Genomic DNA, 12,932 nt, shown 5'->3' on the forward strand with positions numbered 1-12,932 from the left:
GGGCTGGGGCCAGGGCTGCAGAGCGGAACCAGACTGAATTGGCTGACATGGTGGGAAAGGGACGCAGACCTGGGGTTCTCGGCAGAGGGGACATGAAGGAGTAGCTATGTGCCGGCTTGCCACTCACTACTTTCTCTTTTGGTCTAGGAGATTCCAACTTTTTATACAAAGTAAAGCCCTAGTCTGTCTGCTCCAAGAACCACTGCAGAACTCTCCGAACCAGCAAACAGAACTCCCTGATCTGAGCCTGTTGCTGGACAGAGGCACTGTCTGACCTGCCTTTGGAAGAGGCCCCAGTCTGAGGCCTCATTCACAGTAAGCACGCATCATCCACAAGACCTCTGGATTGCTTGAAATACACATCCCTATTCATCTTTCCTTCTACAGGTTGTTTATGCCCCCAAGGCTGGCCACATAGGCTTTATCAATGAGTAGGCAAGAAGCCCTGCCTAAGGGAGAACAAAATATTGGGGCAGATACCAAAGGAGAATCTAGCTCCAGGGAGGGTGGCGAGAGGTCTGGTTGTATAATCAGAGCTGGGTTCAAATTTCAGCTCTACCATTTACCACTGTGTGACCTAGGGAATATATGCTTTACCTATCTGCTGTGCCTTCCTCATAGGGTTGTTATGAGAAGTAATGAATACTGTATGGAGAGGACACCTACACTAGTTACCATTGTCAGCCGAGTCCCAGTTGGAGCCTTGTTGGTTTTCAAATGACATTTAAAGGAAAAATCTGGATTATTCAGGACAAAACCCAGCTGCTGAGTTTTGACAAGCTCAGAAGCAAGTGGGAGTGGATGTGGTCTGCCTGAGGCCACCCTGGGCTCAGGGCTGCAGGATAGAGGTGGGTGCTCAGCCCACAGCACTCTCCGAAAGTCTGCCTTGCAGCTGATGCTCATAGCCAAGGGTAGAGCTGGGCTGGGGAACAACACCAGGCTCAAGATCCCGCAGGGTTTCTCCCCTCAAATAATTTCATTTGGCAAATTATACTAATTGCAAACTTGTCTTGTGAATAGAGGCATATGTGCATTTCAAGAAATTCCTAGCTAGATGCAGTGGTGCATGCCTCTAATCCCAGCCACCTGGGAGGCTGAGATAGAAAGTCTGCAAGTTCAAGGACAGCCTCAGCAATTTAGTGTTGACCTTCAGCAACTTAGTGAGAGCCTGTCTCAAAATTAAAAAGGGAGCGGGGGTGGGGATATAGCTCAGTGGTAAAGCACCCCTGGGTTAGAGCCCCAGAACCAAAAAATAAATAAAATTAGATTCCTGTAGTTTCATCAATTTTTTTTAAAAGTAGTGATCCCTTTCTTTTTCTTGCTTTAAACATGAGGCTGACATCAGAGAACAGTTTTTAGTCCCAGTTTTAAAAGTTAACTGGGTGGTTTAAAGATGATGGGAATCCCAGGTGGTTTGTTGGCTTTCTTTCCCTGAGTTTCATTAAAAAGAATTTCTTCTATGTGCCCACATCTCAGGGGCACAATGTACTTTGGATTATTCAAAGTTTAGAAACATTTAGGTGATTATGGTAAATAATTCATGCAAAGCCTGACAAATGCAATTTATTCTTTTGTGCAATCAGAGCAGAAACCTGAGGCCCTTTTCTCTAGGTACTTCCTAAACCTTTGAGCGACATCTAGTGGAAGATCTTTGAAAAAATACAGCATTTACTCCTATGATGTTTCTCTAAAGTTAAGGAAATCCAATTCACTGAGAAGCTATGTAAACCTCATCTCCATCTAGATCATTTGATGGTGGATGGAGATGTTTCTGTCTCTGAGTCAGAAACAGCACCAAGGCCAAATGGACTCCTGGCACTGATTAGAGTGTGCCATTAGGGGCCCTATCTCACAGGTTGGCATCTGTGCTTGAATCTGCTTGTCACTTATTAACAGTGTGGTCACAGGCAAGTTACTAGGTAGGCCTCAGTGTTCTCAGCTATAAAATATATCAAATAACAGGACCTGCCTTACCGTGTCATTATAAGTGGCAAATGGTACCCTGAGCTCTAGCCTGCCATTCGCCCCTAACGTGGCTATAGGTACATTCCCAAGAAGAGACTTTACATGAATCCTCTGCAAATTACCAGGGGCCAGCAGATGGTCCCTGCCCACCACCCTTACAGCTCACAGGTATAATAACTTGAAACATGCCAGTCGCAACAACAGTTTAACATTTTACTAAATCAATTCACACAAATTCCAAATTGCAAATATAATTAAGGACAAAGATTCTGTTCTGCCTTTTAAATCTTTCATTTTCAAATCCATCATTAAGACAAAAAGTAAACAAAAATTAGGTCTGTTGCAAATTCATGATTTTTTTCTTCTGAGGAAAAAAAAGAACAATATAGTAAAAAGAACGCCACTGGGTGTACAATAGAGCACCACGACACACGGTTACAAATGGGGCTTCCTGGCTTCTGCGACATGTAAAAGGGACTGTTCTCCCCACTGCTCTGCGTCAATCAGAATTTCATTAAAATAAAACTATAAAATCTCCTAGGTTACTCTAAGTCAGACACGGTCTGCAACACAGTGCTTAACAACAGTAATGCCAACTATCAGTGCTAACGTAAAACATTTTAGAAGGTCAAAAACAATTAAACTGGAAACCAAAACCTTATTTTCCCTAGATGAGCAAAACTGAAAAAAAAGGGTTCCTGCCTCCCAGTAAGCGTGAAGGGGAATTTTTTTCTTTATTTTCTTTCAAATTGGAGGCAGGGGACACGCTGTGGGCTGGTCCTGGAGTTCTTCAGCCTAGTTGGCGTCCAGCTTGGCCATTTCCTGCACGTAGATGCCTATACTCTCACTGTCAAAAAGCACGAAGTACACCGTTTTGATGGAGGAGGACATGGTGGACACGAAGTAATTGGAGATGGCCTTCAGAATCAGCTGGGCTGCCGTCTGCTTCGGGAACCCGTTCCTACAGGATAGAAAGCAGGCAATCAGCAACCAGGTAGCCACAGTGGTCCTCCTGTGGGTCTTCTCCTGCAGAAGGTCCTCAAGACCATCTGAGCATCTTGCCCCATGTTGTGTCAGTGCTCACTGAGCCCTGTGGCTGCTTGTACATGGGTATGAGAAACCCCAGTACCCTAAAGACTGGGGGCAGGTGGCAGGCAGAGCACTGTGTGCCTCCCAAGAAGCAGGCACCCAGGTCTTCTGAAAGACAACCAGCAAGTGGCAGGACAGTGTTTTGTGATGTGCATTAAGCTTTCCAGGGGTGGCACAAACCCTGCTTCTTTTTCCCACCGTCCCTGCCTCTAGTGCTGTCCCTAAGCCACACAGCTAAAGTGGGTGCCATCCCTGAAGAAGGCTGGAGGTTCTCTGGGAAGGTGCTGACCTCATCCACACATGCAGGATGATCTCTTTACACCAGCCTTTAGATTCAAGGCTGCAAGAGCCACTGTCCCAGAATCTAGCCTCCAAAACACATCGGCCAGTGTCACCCCAGAGGCCAGGCATTAGGAGCTAAGAGCACAGAAGAGCTCTAGGCTGAATGAGCTTCTCATCCCAGAGTCTCCATGCATTTCCATTTAAAGTAAATGTCACGTGGGGAGGCAGGGGCTCAGAATTTAAGATGAACTCAGGATGGGGAAGATTGATACTCACTGTTCTGTGTGTGTCTAAGGCTGTTCCTAGTTAACACTGTGTACACATGATCCAGGGCACCCCGAGGAAGGTGACAGTTACCAGATAGCTGGCCTGGTCTGGTGGAAATAACCAGGACTTGGAGGCAGGCCCTGGATTCAAATCCTCTGCTGACTATGTTTTATGGTTAAGGATACTGAGGGCGAGAGTCTGGGGCCAGCTTTAGGGGGATTTCTTTGCTCACTGGAAGATTGACAACTGAGCCCATGGACACACAAGCATCTGAAATGATGGGCCAGCCTGTCTCTACTGGTCACCTCCTTCAGGTAGGGTGCCTGCTAGCAGGTAGGCAAATTTTCAAACACGAGACAGGAATTTGTTACAGCACTTTTAGCCTCACTTGCTGCATACCAGTGAGTTTTGAACCATCTAGTGATCCCTTGGAGAGCCACAAACATCTTACTGTCAGTGCTCAGAGCCTTACATGCTCACAAAACTGTTCTGTGACTTGCTTTTGATAAAACATGGCTTCATCCACAGCTTGAATGGTGGCAGGGACATGTTAGGGAGAGGGTTTTCTTTTATTTGGGGGGTACCAGGGATTGAACCCAGGGTTTACATATGCTAGGGAAGTGAGGGAAAAGGGCCTTGATGAGAGTGGGCAGGTCACTTGTCTGTCACCCATGCCCACTCTCAGATCTGAAAGCTCAGCCAGGCACAGCTGCCATGACCATTTTCACAGGCAGCAAGGAGCACACGGGCTAGGTTATTTGGAACAAGACACAAAGGCTAGACTGTCTGGGAATTGCTGGGGGAGGTGAATGTGACCTTTCATTCGAGGAACATCTTCCCAGCTGTGCAGGCTGCTTCCAGCTGTGGCTGGGCTCCTGTGTCCTGCTGCAGACTATACTGGAGCCAAGGGAAGGATATGGGCTTTTGAAGTGGGCTGAGCTTGGATGTGTGGAGACTGATAGCACTGTGAGGAGCTGTTCTCTGCATGTACTCTGCAAGCTCTGCACTCTCCAACGACAGTGCCTTCCTGCCTATCTCCCCTCATACCTCCACAGGTGAACTGGGCTGAGGGAAGGCATGTATAACTATCTGGAGTGGCAGTCTGTGGTATAGCCCAAGAGTTATGGCCCGTCTCCTTCTGTCTGCTCAGCCTGGCTTGTGTGGCCCTGGGACAAGGCTGCAGCCCTAAGGCCTCCCAGCAACTGGTCTGCCTGGGCCACTGCAGCTATAGTCTTAGCTCTCCCAAGCTGGGTAAGATGTGGTTGATATAGGCACACACAGAAAATGTGGCCCTGGGCCCCTGTGACGGGGAGGCCCACAGTTCTCCATGGAGCACAAAAAGTATTCCAGTCACTCATGTTGGCCTAGCAATTTCTCACACAGAGCCTCTATGGCTCTGCAATCCTCTGTGTTAGACCCCTGAAAATGGGTTTGTGACTTTTAGTGAGGGATGTTCTTTCCTATTCTTCTACATCAAAGTTCTCAAACTATAGCCGGCACCAGAATCATGAAGAGTCTGCTGGAACAGCTTGCTGAGTTTCTGATCTTGCACATCTGGGGACCACACTTTGAGAACCCCTGTTCTACACATGGCCAGCATGGATTTTTAATCTGAGCTTACAAAGTAGGCCCAAAGGTTAAGGATGCACAACTGGGGAAAAAGGTATGGAATAGAGGTTTGGACCTGCAGGGCCCTCACAGTACCTTTCTGCTAATGGAGAGCAGGCTGTTCTGTCAGGATGTGCCAGGCCTTGTCCTTAAAGGTTAATTTTGGGTGAACATGAATCAGGTTTTGTTTGTAGGAAAACTCTTGCTGACAAAACCATAACCTAAAGCAGGAGCCCCTCCATGAGACTGTGGCTGCTCTGGACCATGCAGGCTGCCAGAAAGGAATGGCAAAGAAGATGGCCTTCCTGAAGTTTTCAGGCAGGAACCCCAACTGTTTCCTATTTCTACAATTAGAAGCATTTATAACAAATTGGAAGTTGTCAGATGCTCTCAGTGCTTTATATACCCAGCCCTGCACCCTCAAAACAGGGGCAGCCGGGGCATGGCTCAGATGCACAGATGCCCTGACAGCCCCACCCTCCCAGGCCAGAGAAGCAAAGCAGCGAAGAGCTCAGGAGTTCCTGGTGCCAACATGGATCTGAGTGCCCATGTGTGCTGGGGCCTGGTCTCTGTCCCATGAAATGGAGAACATGGAGTATGGAAGAAGCTGGTATGTTCACTTACCAGGGAGGTGCAGTCCTCATTTAGAAGCTAGTGGTCTCTGGGGATCTTCTCTAAGGCTCACCCAGTGAACTGCCCTCCACCCCAGGCCTTGTGACAGGGTATTTTTTTGCCGTTGTAATCACCCTGTGCTAACAACGTTGACCTCAGGCCCCCAGAGAGAAGCCCTTCAACCTGCAATGCCCTGTCTTCTTGGAGGGCTGTGGGCCTGGTTGGTGGCCTGTCACAGCACAGTACATCACAGGCTTCCTGGTGCAGTGCCACCCCACTGAGCCCCTTCTGGGAGCAACGTGCCTCCTGGCTTTTCTCATCTTTGGCTCCTTGGCTAGCTGGGTTCCCTTGCAGGTCACATATCCTTCTAAATAGGGCCATTCCTGCTTGGCCAGGTCTACCTCCTCGGCTCAGGCTGACTACCTCTGTGACAGTCACCTGCCCTGTGGACTGTTTGCCCTTCAGAAGAGATGGGATGCCACAGAGCAGGTGAACGTAAAGGGCTTCTGCTCCAGAGTCAGACTGGGTTTGACCCAGCTGCCCTCAGGCTGGGAGTGATCTTCTCTAAGCATCAGTTTCCTCAACTGGTTATACACCATGGGGAAGAGCATGCTGGGGCCACCACCAGTCCCACCTGTATGTATGCCCCTCTCTATAGCCCTGCCCTGTGCTCATGGCATGCACTTCCAGCACGCAGGGCTGGGCCTTGACTACCCCTCCCCCAGCTCCTAAAGCCATGTCTGAGTGTCCCCTGGCATCATTCCAGTTGTTTCTGGAACAGCCTTTGCTCAGAGTCCTAGCCTCTGTTTCCCTAGGCTGGTGCCAGGGGAGCCCAGGCTGTCAGGGTCTGGTGTAGTCCTGGCTCAGCTTGCTCAGCAGTGGTTGGGGCACACACAGGACCCCTGTCCTACTTGGACATGCAGGGATGCTGGGTTCACAAGGGCTGCTCCTCTTACTCTGTTAAGCTCTCTCCCAGTGTGGAGCATCGCTGGCACCCTGTTGAGATCTCACCTCCAGGGAAAAAATGTGAGGAGCAGATCAGTTAGGGACACCTGGGATTCACAAAGAGCAGCTCCATCCAGGGATGAAGGCTCCAAGCAGATGTCCTGGAGGGACAGATGGGAGTTGGCCATTGATGCTGGGTAGGGCAGAGGCAGACTGTCTTCCTGCTGGACCAACCCAGTCTGATCATCTTGGCTATCTGGGAGATGGGAAGGGCGGAGGTCTTGGAAGCCTCGCTGTCACCCCACGTGTGGATCACTGCTGCTAGAACAGGTTCTGTCCTGCGCTGCTGCTTCTGGTCTTTACTGTCCTCCCAGCTCTGAACTCAGTGATGGCCTGACTGTATGAATTTCCCCCACCCTGAGGTGAAGACCAGGTGAATCATCAACTGACAGCAGTGGTGTCCAGAAGGGCTGATGGGTCCTCTGTATTCAGGCAGCCCAAGGATGGCCTCTACCATTTCTCACCTGGGCTCACAAATCAGCTGATGGGGAATTTCTGCCAGCTCAGAGGCTTGGCATTGGTTTCTGCCCTTTCTCGTTAAAGTCAAAGATGAGGGGCAAGGAGGCTGAAGGCCAGGTCATGTGGAGGTGGAATCAGGCAGAGCCTGCAGGCAGGGCACCAGGGTTGCCTAGGGCGTAGGCCTTGGAGCCAGCGGCCTCCCGCAGAACCTGGCTCTGCATGGTCCTCAAGCTGGTGACCTCAGGGGAGTTATTTAGCTAAGCTTCAGGTACTTTGCCTTTAAATGGACATAGTGACATGTCGCCTCTTGGGGTTGCTGTGTGACAGTATAGCTAAAGGCTTTACCACAGTGCCAGGGGCTCTGTGAATCCTCATAAATTGTAGGTTGAAAAACACAAAGGGAGCTTTCCTTTTAAGCTATAAATCTAAGGAAAGTTTAATCAGAGCCCCCAAACTGGCCCTTCCCTACGTGCGCTCAGCAAGGGTTACCTCCTAAGGTCAAAGAGCTGAGATGCAGGGCTGTCCACTGGTATTGTGATTAAAATGGCTTAGGCCAGGGTTGCACATTTGCCTCCATTGAGGCTGAGGAGCTGGAGGCTGATGGCCTCCACGAGAGAAAGTGACCCTGGCTCTTGACCATGTTTGTATTTCTATTGTTTTAGTTCCAACATGACTTTTGTTCCAGAGACACTGGATGCCACAGACGAGCCGTCTTATTTCCCTTGGAACCCCCCTGATTTACTGCTGGCCCTGGTGTAATCCCATTCTTTCCTCATGAAAAGGAGGGCAGCTGTCTCCCAGGCTGCAGCAAGGTCTGCCTGACAGATGTGGCTCAGGGAGCCCCCACACGTGTGCTGCCTTTGGCATTCCGCCCTCTTAAAAGCTTTAGATTGATTATTTTTAAAAACTTTTTACTCCATGAAAAATGTAAATAAGTTTGTAATAACAGATGCTCTTTTATGGGAATTACTTTTATGCTTCAATTAAAAATTTCCCAATAGCCATATGAAAGAGCGTGAAATTATTACCGCCAATAAAGGTTCCTATTGCCTTGCTCTTCGGAAGCACCTTTCATCAGGGTAGATCAAAGTGCATCCGAAGCACTAATTAACTGAGCCACAGAACCATCTGTGAGGAAAGGTAATCCCTATGGCCTGACTTGAGGTTAAGGCAGGCCAGAAACAGAGAGGTTGATTCATTTACCAAAGGTTACACAGTACCATGCTGGCAACCCCTACCCCGCCAGTCAAAAAAAAAAAAAAAAAAAAAAGGCCTTGTGTAAGAAATGGGGGAATGAGAAGGTGGGAGAAGCAAGGAGTATGGTTACTCAAGCTCTGACCCAGAAACATTTAAGAGAAAAATGGTTTTGAATCCACTTTGGGACTGGCCTTAGCACCTATAATGCAGCTCCATCACTCAAGGGAAAGTTGAGCTGCTGAGTGCTTGCTGACTAAATTATGAAGGATGCTTGTCTTTTCCAGGTGCTCTTAGAGCCAATCAAAAGGGCTTTTAGATATTTTAACTCTGCTAGCCTTTGATTTCAATGTGTATTTAAATGGTATTGACTTTTTAAAAGATATTTCATGTATGCTTTTGGTAAAAAAAGGGACTAGAATGAAGTATAGTCACTGAAAATAAAGATGGCCGTCCAAACAGTAGGAAAGCGAGTGGAGTCGGCAGCTCTCCACCGTGCATTTCTGGAGGTGTAGTTGAGTGTGGAGTGTGCATGCGTGCATGCATGGGCGCAGGTGCGTTTGCTTGTCTTCTGCTCAGGAACCCTCCTGGCGCCCTATCCACACACCATGGAGCTGTTGTCTCCAGCCTCCTTCAGCCAAGAGGCCTGAGGAGATGCCGCCCCAATCTCAGAGGCGGCATTCTCCTGACCACGGACCCTGTGTCACAGCAGGTTTCTTAAAGCACTCTCCCTCTAAAAACTCCTTCAGCTTTCCGAACACCCTGAGACGTTACATGGAGTGGGGTTGGGGAAGGGGGTGATTACTAATTACACCTGTTTTCAGAGTGGGGGTTCATTTATATGCTGTGAATCAGCTGGTGAGTGGCCAATTCCAGGCCTGGCCCCCAAGTCACAGTGCAGCACTGCCCTGTCAGAAAACCGAGAGGCTACTTGTTGGTCTGGGAGTGTGTGGCCAGGGAGGCTGTGGGGGTGCAGCTGAGGCCTATCTGCATCCTTAGCTGCTAAAGACTAAACTCCTCCAGTGGTGGCCCTCTGGGTTGTCTCGGGGGCAATCATGCTGCTCCTATAGGCCTTGGCGAGTCTACCTGGGGATAACTTGAAGGCTGGGAGGTGGAGCAGAGCAGGTCATCGGATCACCTAGAGCAGCAGGACAGGAGAGGAAGGGGCTTTGGGAATAAAAGAACAGAGATAAAGGGCTTTGCCCAAGGCTGTGGTAGCTTGGGGGCAGAATTATTGCTTTTAACCTGCTTATTATAAGAAGATCACAATCTTAGTACTCCTATGTCCACACCTCCCATCCTGTCCACCTTAATCACCTCTGTGATGACATTTGCTATCATAATTCAAGTTTCATAGTGTCCTGGGGTCTGTCTCTCTGTGACTGCTCAGTTGCCCTTGCTATTGATTAACATTGGCATTCTTCCCTTTCTCATGCTCTGGTCTCCTTGACCAAAGCAAGGTCTGAAGCAGCCTCAGGAGGCCTTGTCCACAATGACAGTGTCACAATTAGGGGTCACAGAGAAATACAGCCACGACTGACATGATGACAAGAGTGCCCATACCTGCCGCTGCCAATAGATGGAAATGCAATAGATTTCAGCTTCTTATCATCGGCCAGGGCCAAGCAGTTTTTCACGGTTTTTTCCAGAAGTTCTTCACACTTGTCTGCACCCCAGACTGGACTATTACAGTGGATCACAAACTTCGCAGGCAGGCCATGGCCTGCACTGACAGCAGCTGGAGGGGACAAGACAGAGAGCACATCACAAGATGCCAAACACAAGCCTGCTCTCTCGCTTAAAGCATGCATTCCCCGGGCCTCTGCTGGCCTGTGTCCACAGAGGAAGGCAGCTGTCTGTGGGGTGGCAATTCTAGCATCAGCACAAGCTGGAAACTGCTTATCCCTTGGTCTCCTCATTTGGGGGTGGTCAAGCAAAACCCACCCCTAGAAAGCTGGCACTGGATGTGTGCCCACCAAAGTTTTAGCCCAGACTGTAGTGAGCACTGCCTCAGAAGCATGCCGGATGTCTGGGCTCTATCCATCTAATGCGACCCAATGTGTCAGAATTTTGCAATGACTATGATTTATCTCTACGTCTTCCAGACACCATTCAAGATAAGCCTGCTAGGAGAGAGTGTTAAGCAACATGATCCCCTCTCTGTGGCCATCCTTCATGCATGACTGATCCTGCCTACTTGTGGCAGACCATGATAAGGGCGCTAAGATGCAACTTTTCCTGTGCCTGGAGGAGGAGCCCATCTCCAAGTACTCATCTCCTCAGAGATCCACCTTTCCCTTGTTAGATCTGCCATATACAGGAGCAGCGATGAGCCTGTTCCTTTCTCCCATCCATAACATGCTCCATAAAGAAGGTGGCTCCAGGGCCAGCATGTCTGACAGGTTCTGTGTGCTAATGTCTCCAACCCACTGCTACAGTAAATACCCAAACATCTTGGTTTGATATGTATATATGTTTGGTATGTCCAAAACCCACTTTGAGGAATACCTGTCAGCATTGTCCAAGGGGTATGGGTTAAGATTGTAGCACTAGGAGACACAGGAGAAGTGATCTGTGGATAGCATTGCACTGTGCTGTAGAAATAGCTCTAAACTAACAAAAGTGGGGTCTGGGTGTGAGTCTTGGTTCAGCTTGCTGACCCTACAGAAACTTATGATTAGGAGGCTTAACTCACTGGTTTGTCCATATTTGAAGTCACTGCTAAATTATGCATGGACGGCTGGAAAGAAATATGCTAACAGATTATCTCCAGGCAGTGGAGCAGGAGTACATTTTGTTTTCTTCTTTATAATTTTTATAATGTTTTCTAAAACAGCTCTTATATATAAGAACAAAATGTATTATTATTAAGTAAAATTATCTTGAACCATGCTAAATCTAATGTGTTTGCCTCAGCTGTGGCTCTCTGTGTGTGGGGGCAAATGTGGAGGGCCACAAGTGGGGCTCAAACAGGAGCACTGGGGGGGAAAGTCTATGGGCTGATACTGGCAGGGCCTGGGAAGGGGAAAGACCAGCAGCTTGTGGCTGGGTAGCTAATGCTGTGTGTGCACTTCCTTGTGCAACATGGAACTTTGGTGCAACAGTAACTTAAGTTACTGCTCTGCCTGTCATGCCCCTTATATGCAGATCAGAAATGGCAGAGCAAAGGTGAGACTCAGGTCAGCAAAGGGAATGCTGCTCCTTCACTCAGATCAGGCCTCGAGACTAGCCCAGGATAGGGGTCATGTGCAGTCACTGGGGAGAGAGGGCCAAGGCCTCGTTGGCCAGCTGACAGAGAGCCTGTGTGGACATCATGTAGTAATTACTGATGTCCATATTGAGTTAAGATTCACTTTAAATATACAAGCAGGATTTACTGATAGAATGGGTCCTTAATAAAAGAAAATTGGAGTCCAAAGTGCACGGACTCAGGAGGCCACTGTCCTGCATGCCCGACTGATCACCTAAAATTCTAAAATTCAGGCATGCAGCTGTGGGAAATACTCTGCCTCTAGATTTAAGCAATGTTTCTGCCCATGTCAGGCTCAAAGTAATTTTATTCCCTCTCCCATCAGGAATGGCAAATTAGAAATATGTATTTCTATGTTTCCCACTAAAAACACAGGTGGTTGGGTGAAAATTATTAATTTGCATCTGCCACCAGCAATTGTTGCAGATGGTTCATTATCACTGTCTAGAATTCCCAGTTTGTAGATTTGCCAAACTCAGTTTCTGTAATTCCTTAAAATTTGATGCCAAGCTTATAAGAGCTATTAACTTTTTTTTTAATTGCAAAGGTGAGTTTCACAAACCTTAAGCTCCCCTGACAATTTGCATGTGATAAATCTCTAAGTGGTAATCCTTATAGGGCCCTCGCCCCGGGAGATATATTTGCACTGCCACTCACCTCTGAACTCTAAGTCATCTCCCCAACATAGCATGTGACACACCAAATGAGCACAACAGCTTCCCCACCTCACCTCCAGCTACTTCCAAGGGCCCGTTCTTTTTCCGAAGTTCCAGAACAGCTTCCACAAACTCCTTGCCACCCTTCTTCTCCAGCGTGTTTCCTAGACAAGGACAGGGTAGGATCAGAGTGCCATCCTGTGCCTGCAGCACACATAGACACTTAGCATGTCAGGTGATTACGTACTTTAAATGATCTGACCAGCTAAATTTCCATAAGGCTGCAAAATAGGAACTACGCGTTGGCTCAGTCAGGAAAGTGAAATTTAGAAGGGATTTATCATGGGCCAATTACCACCCTGGCACTGCGGCCTCTACTCACATCTCTCCTGCCCCTTATTTGGATCTGCCTCAGTGATGCTGCCAGAGGTGTGAAGATGCCTGTTCTGCATGCTTTACATAGGCACAGAGCCCAGTTGGCACTGACTTCCAAGGCGGCTGCCTGCCCTAGGTTTTCTTCTATGTCTCTGGGGAGAAGCCCCAAA

At 48.4% G+C, this 12,932-nt stretch overlaps 1 protein-coding gene across 4 annotated transcripts in view; it reads right to left on the reverse strand.

Moving 5' to 3' along the window:
- Positions 1-2,164: 2,164 nt before the first annotated feature.
- The window catches only part of LOC124109393 (core histone macro-H2A.1), a 63,557-nt gene continuing 52,789 nt past the window's right edge, over positions 2,165-12,932 (reverse strand). For all 4 annotated transcript variants that reach the window (XM_046467974.2, XM_046467972.2, XM_046467973.2 and 1 more), the window contains exons 7-9: positions 12,462-12,551; positions 10,045-10,219; positions 2,165-2,926 (exon numbers count right to left, since the gene is read on the reverse strand). In XM_046467974.2, the coding sequence (XP_046323930.1) occupies positions 2,761-2,926; positions 10,045-10,219; positions 12,462-12,551 (431 nt within the window). In that variant the 3' untranslated portion in view covers positions 2,165-2,760. The remainder of the gene's footprint in view (positions 2,927-10,044; positions 10,220-12,461; positions 12,552-12,932) is intronic.

The sequence above is a fragment of the Marmota monax genome, unplaced genomic scaffold (genome assembly GCF_021218885.2).
Source record: "Marmota monax isolate L192 unplaced genomic scaffold, Marmota_monax_Labrador192_F-V1.1 WCK01_AAM20220418_F8-fsc00196, whole genome shotgun sequence".
Taxonomy (NCBI): domain Eukaryota; kingdom Metazoa; phylum Chordata; class Mammalia; order Rodentia; family Sciuridae; genus Marmota; species Marmota monax.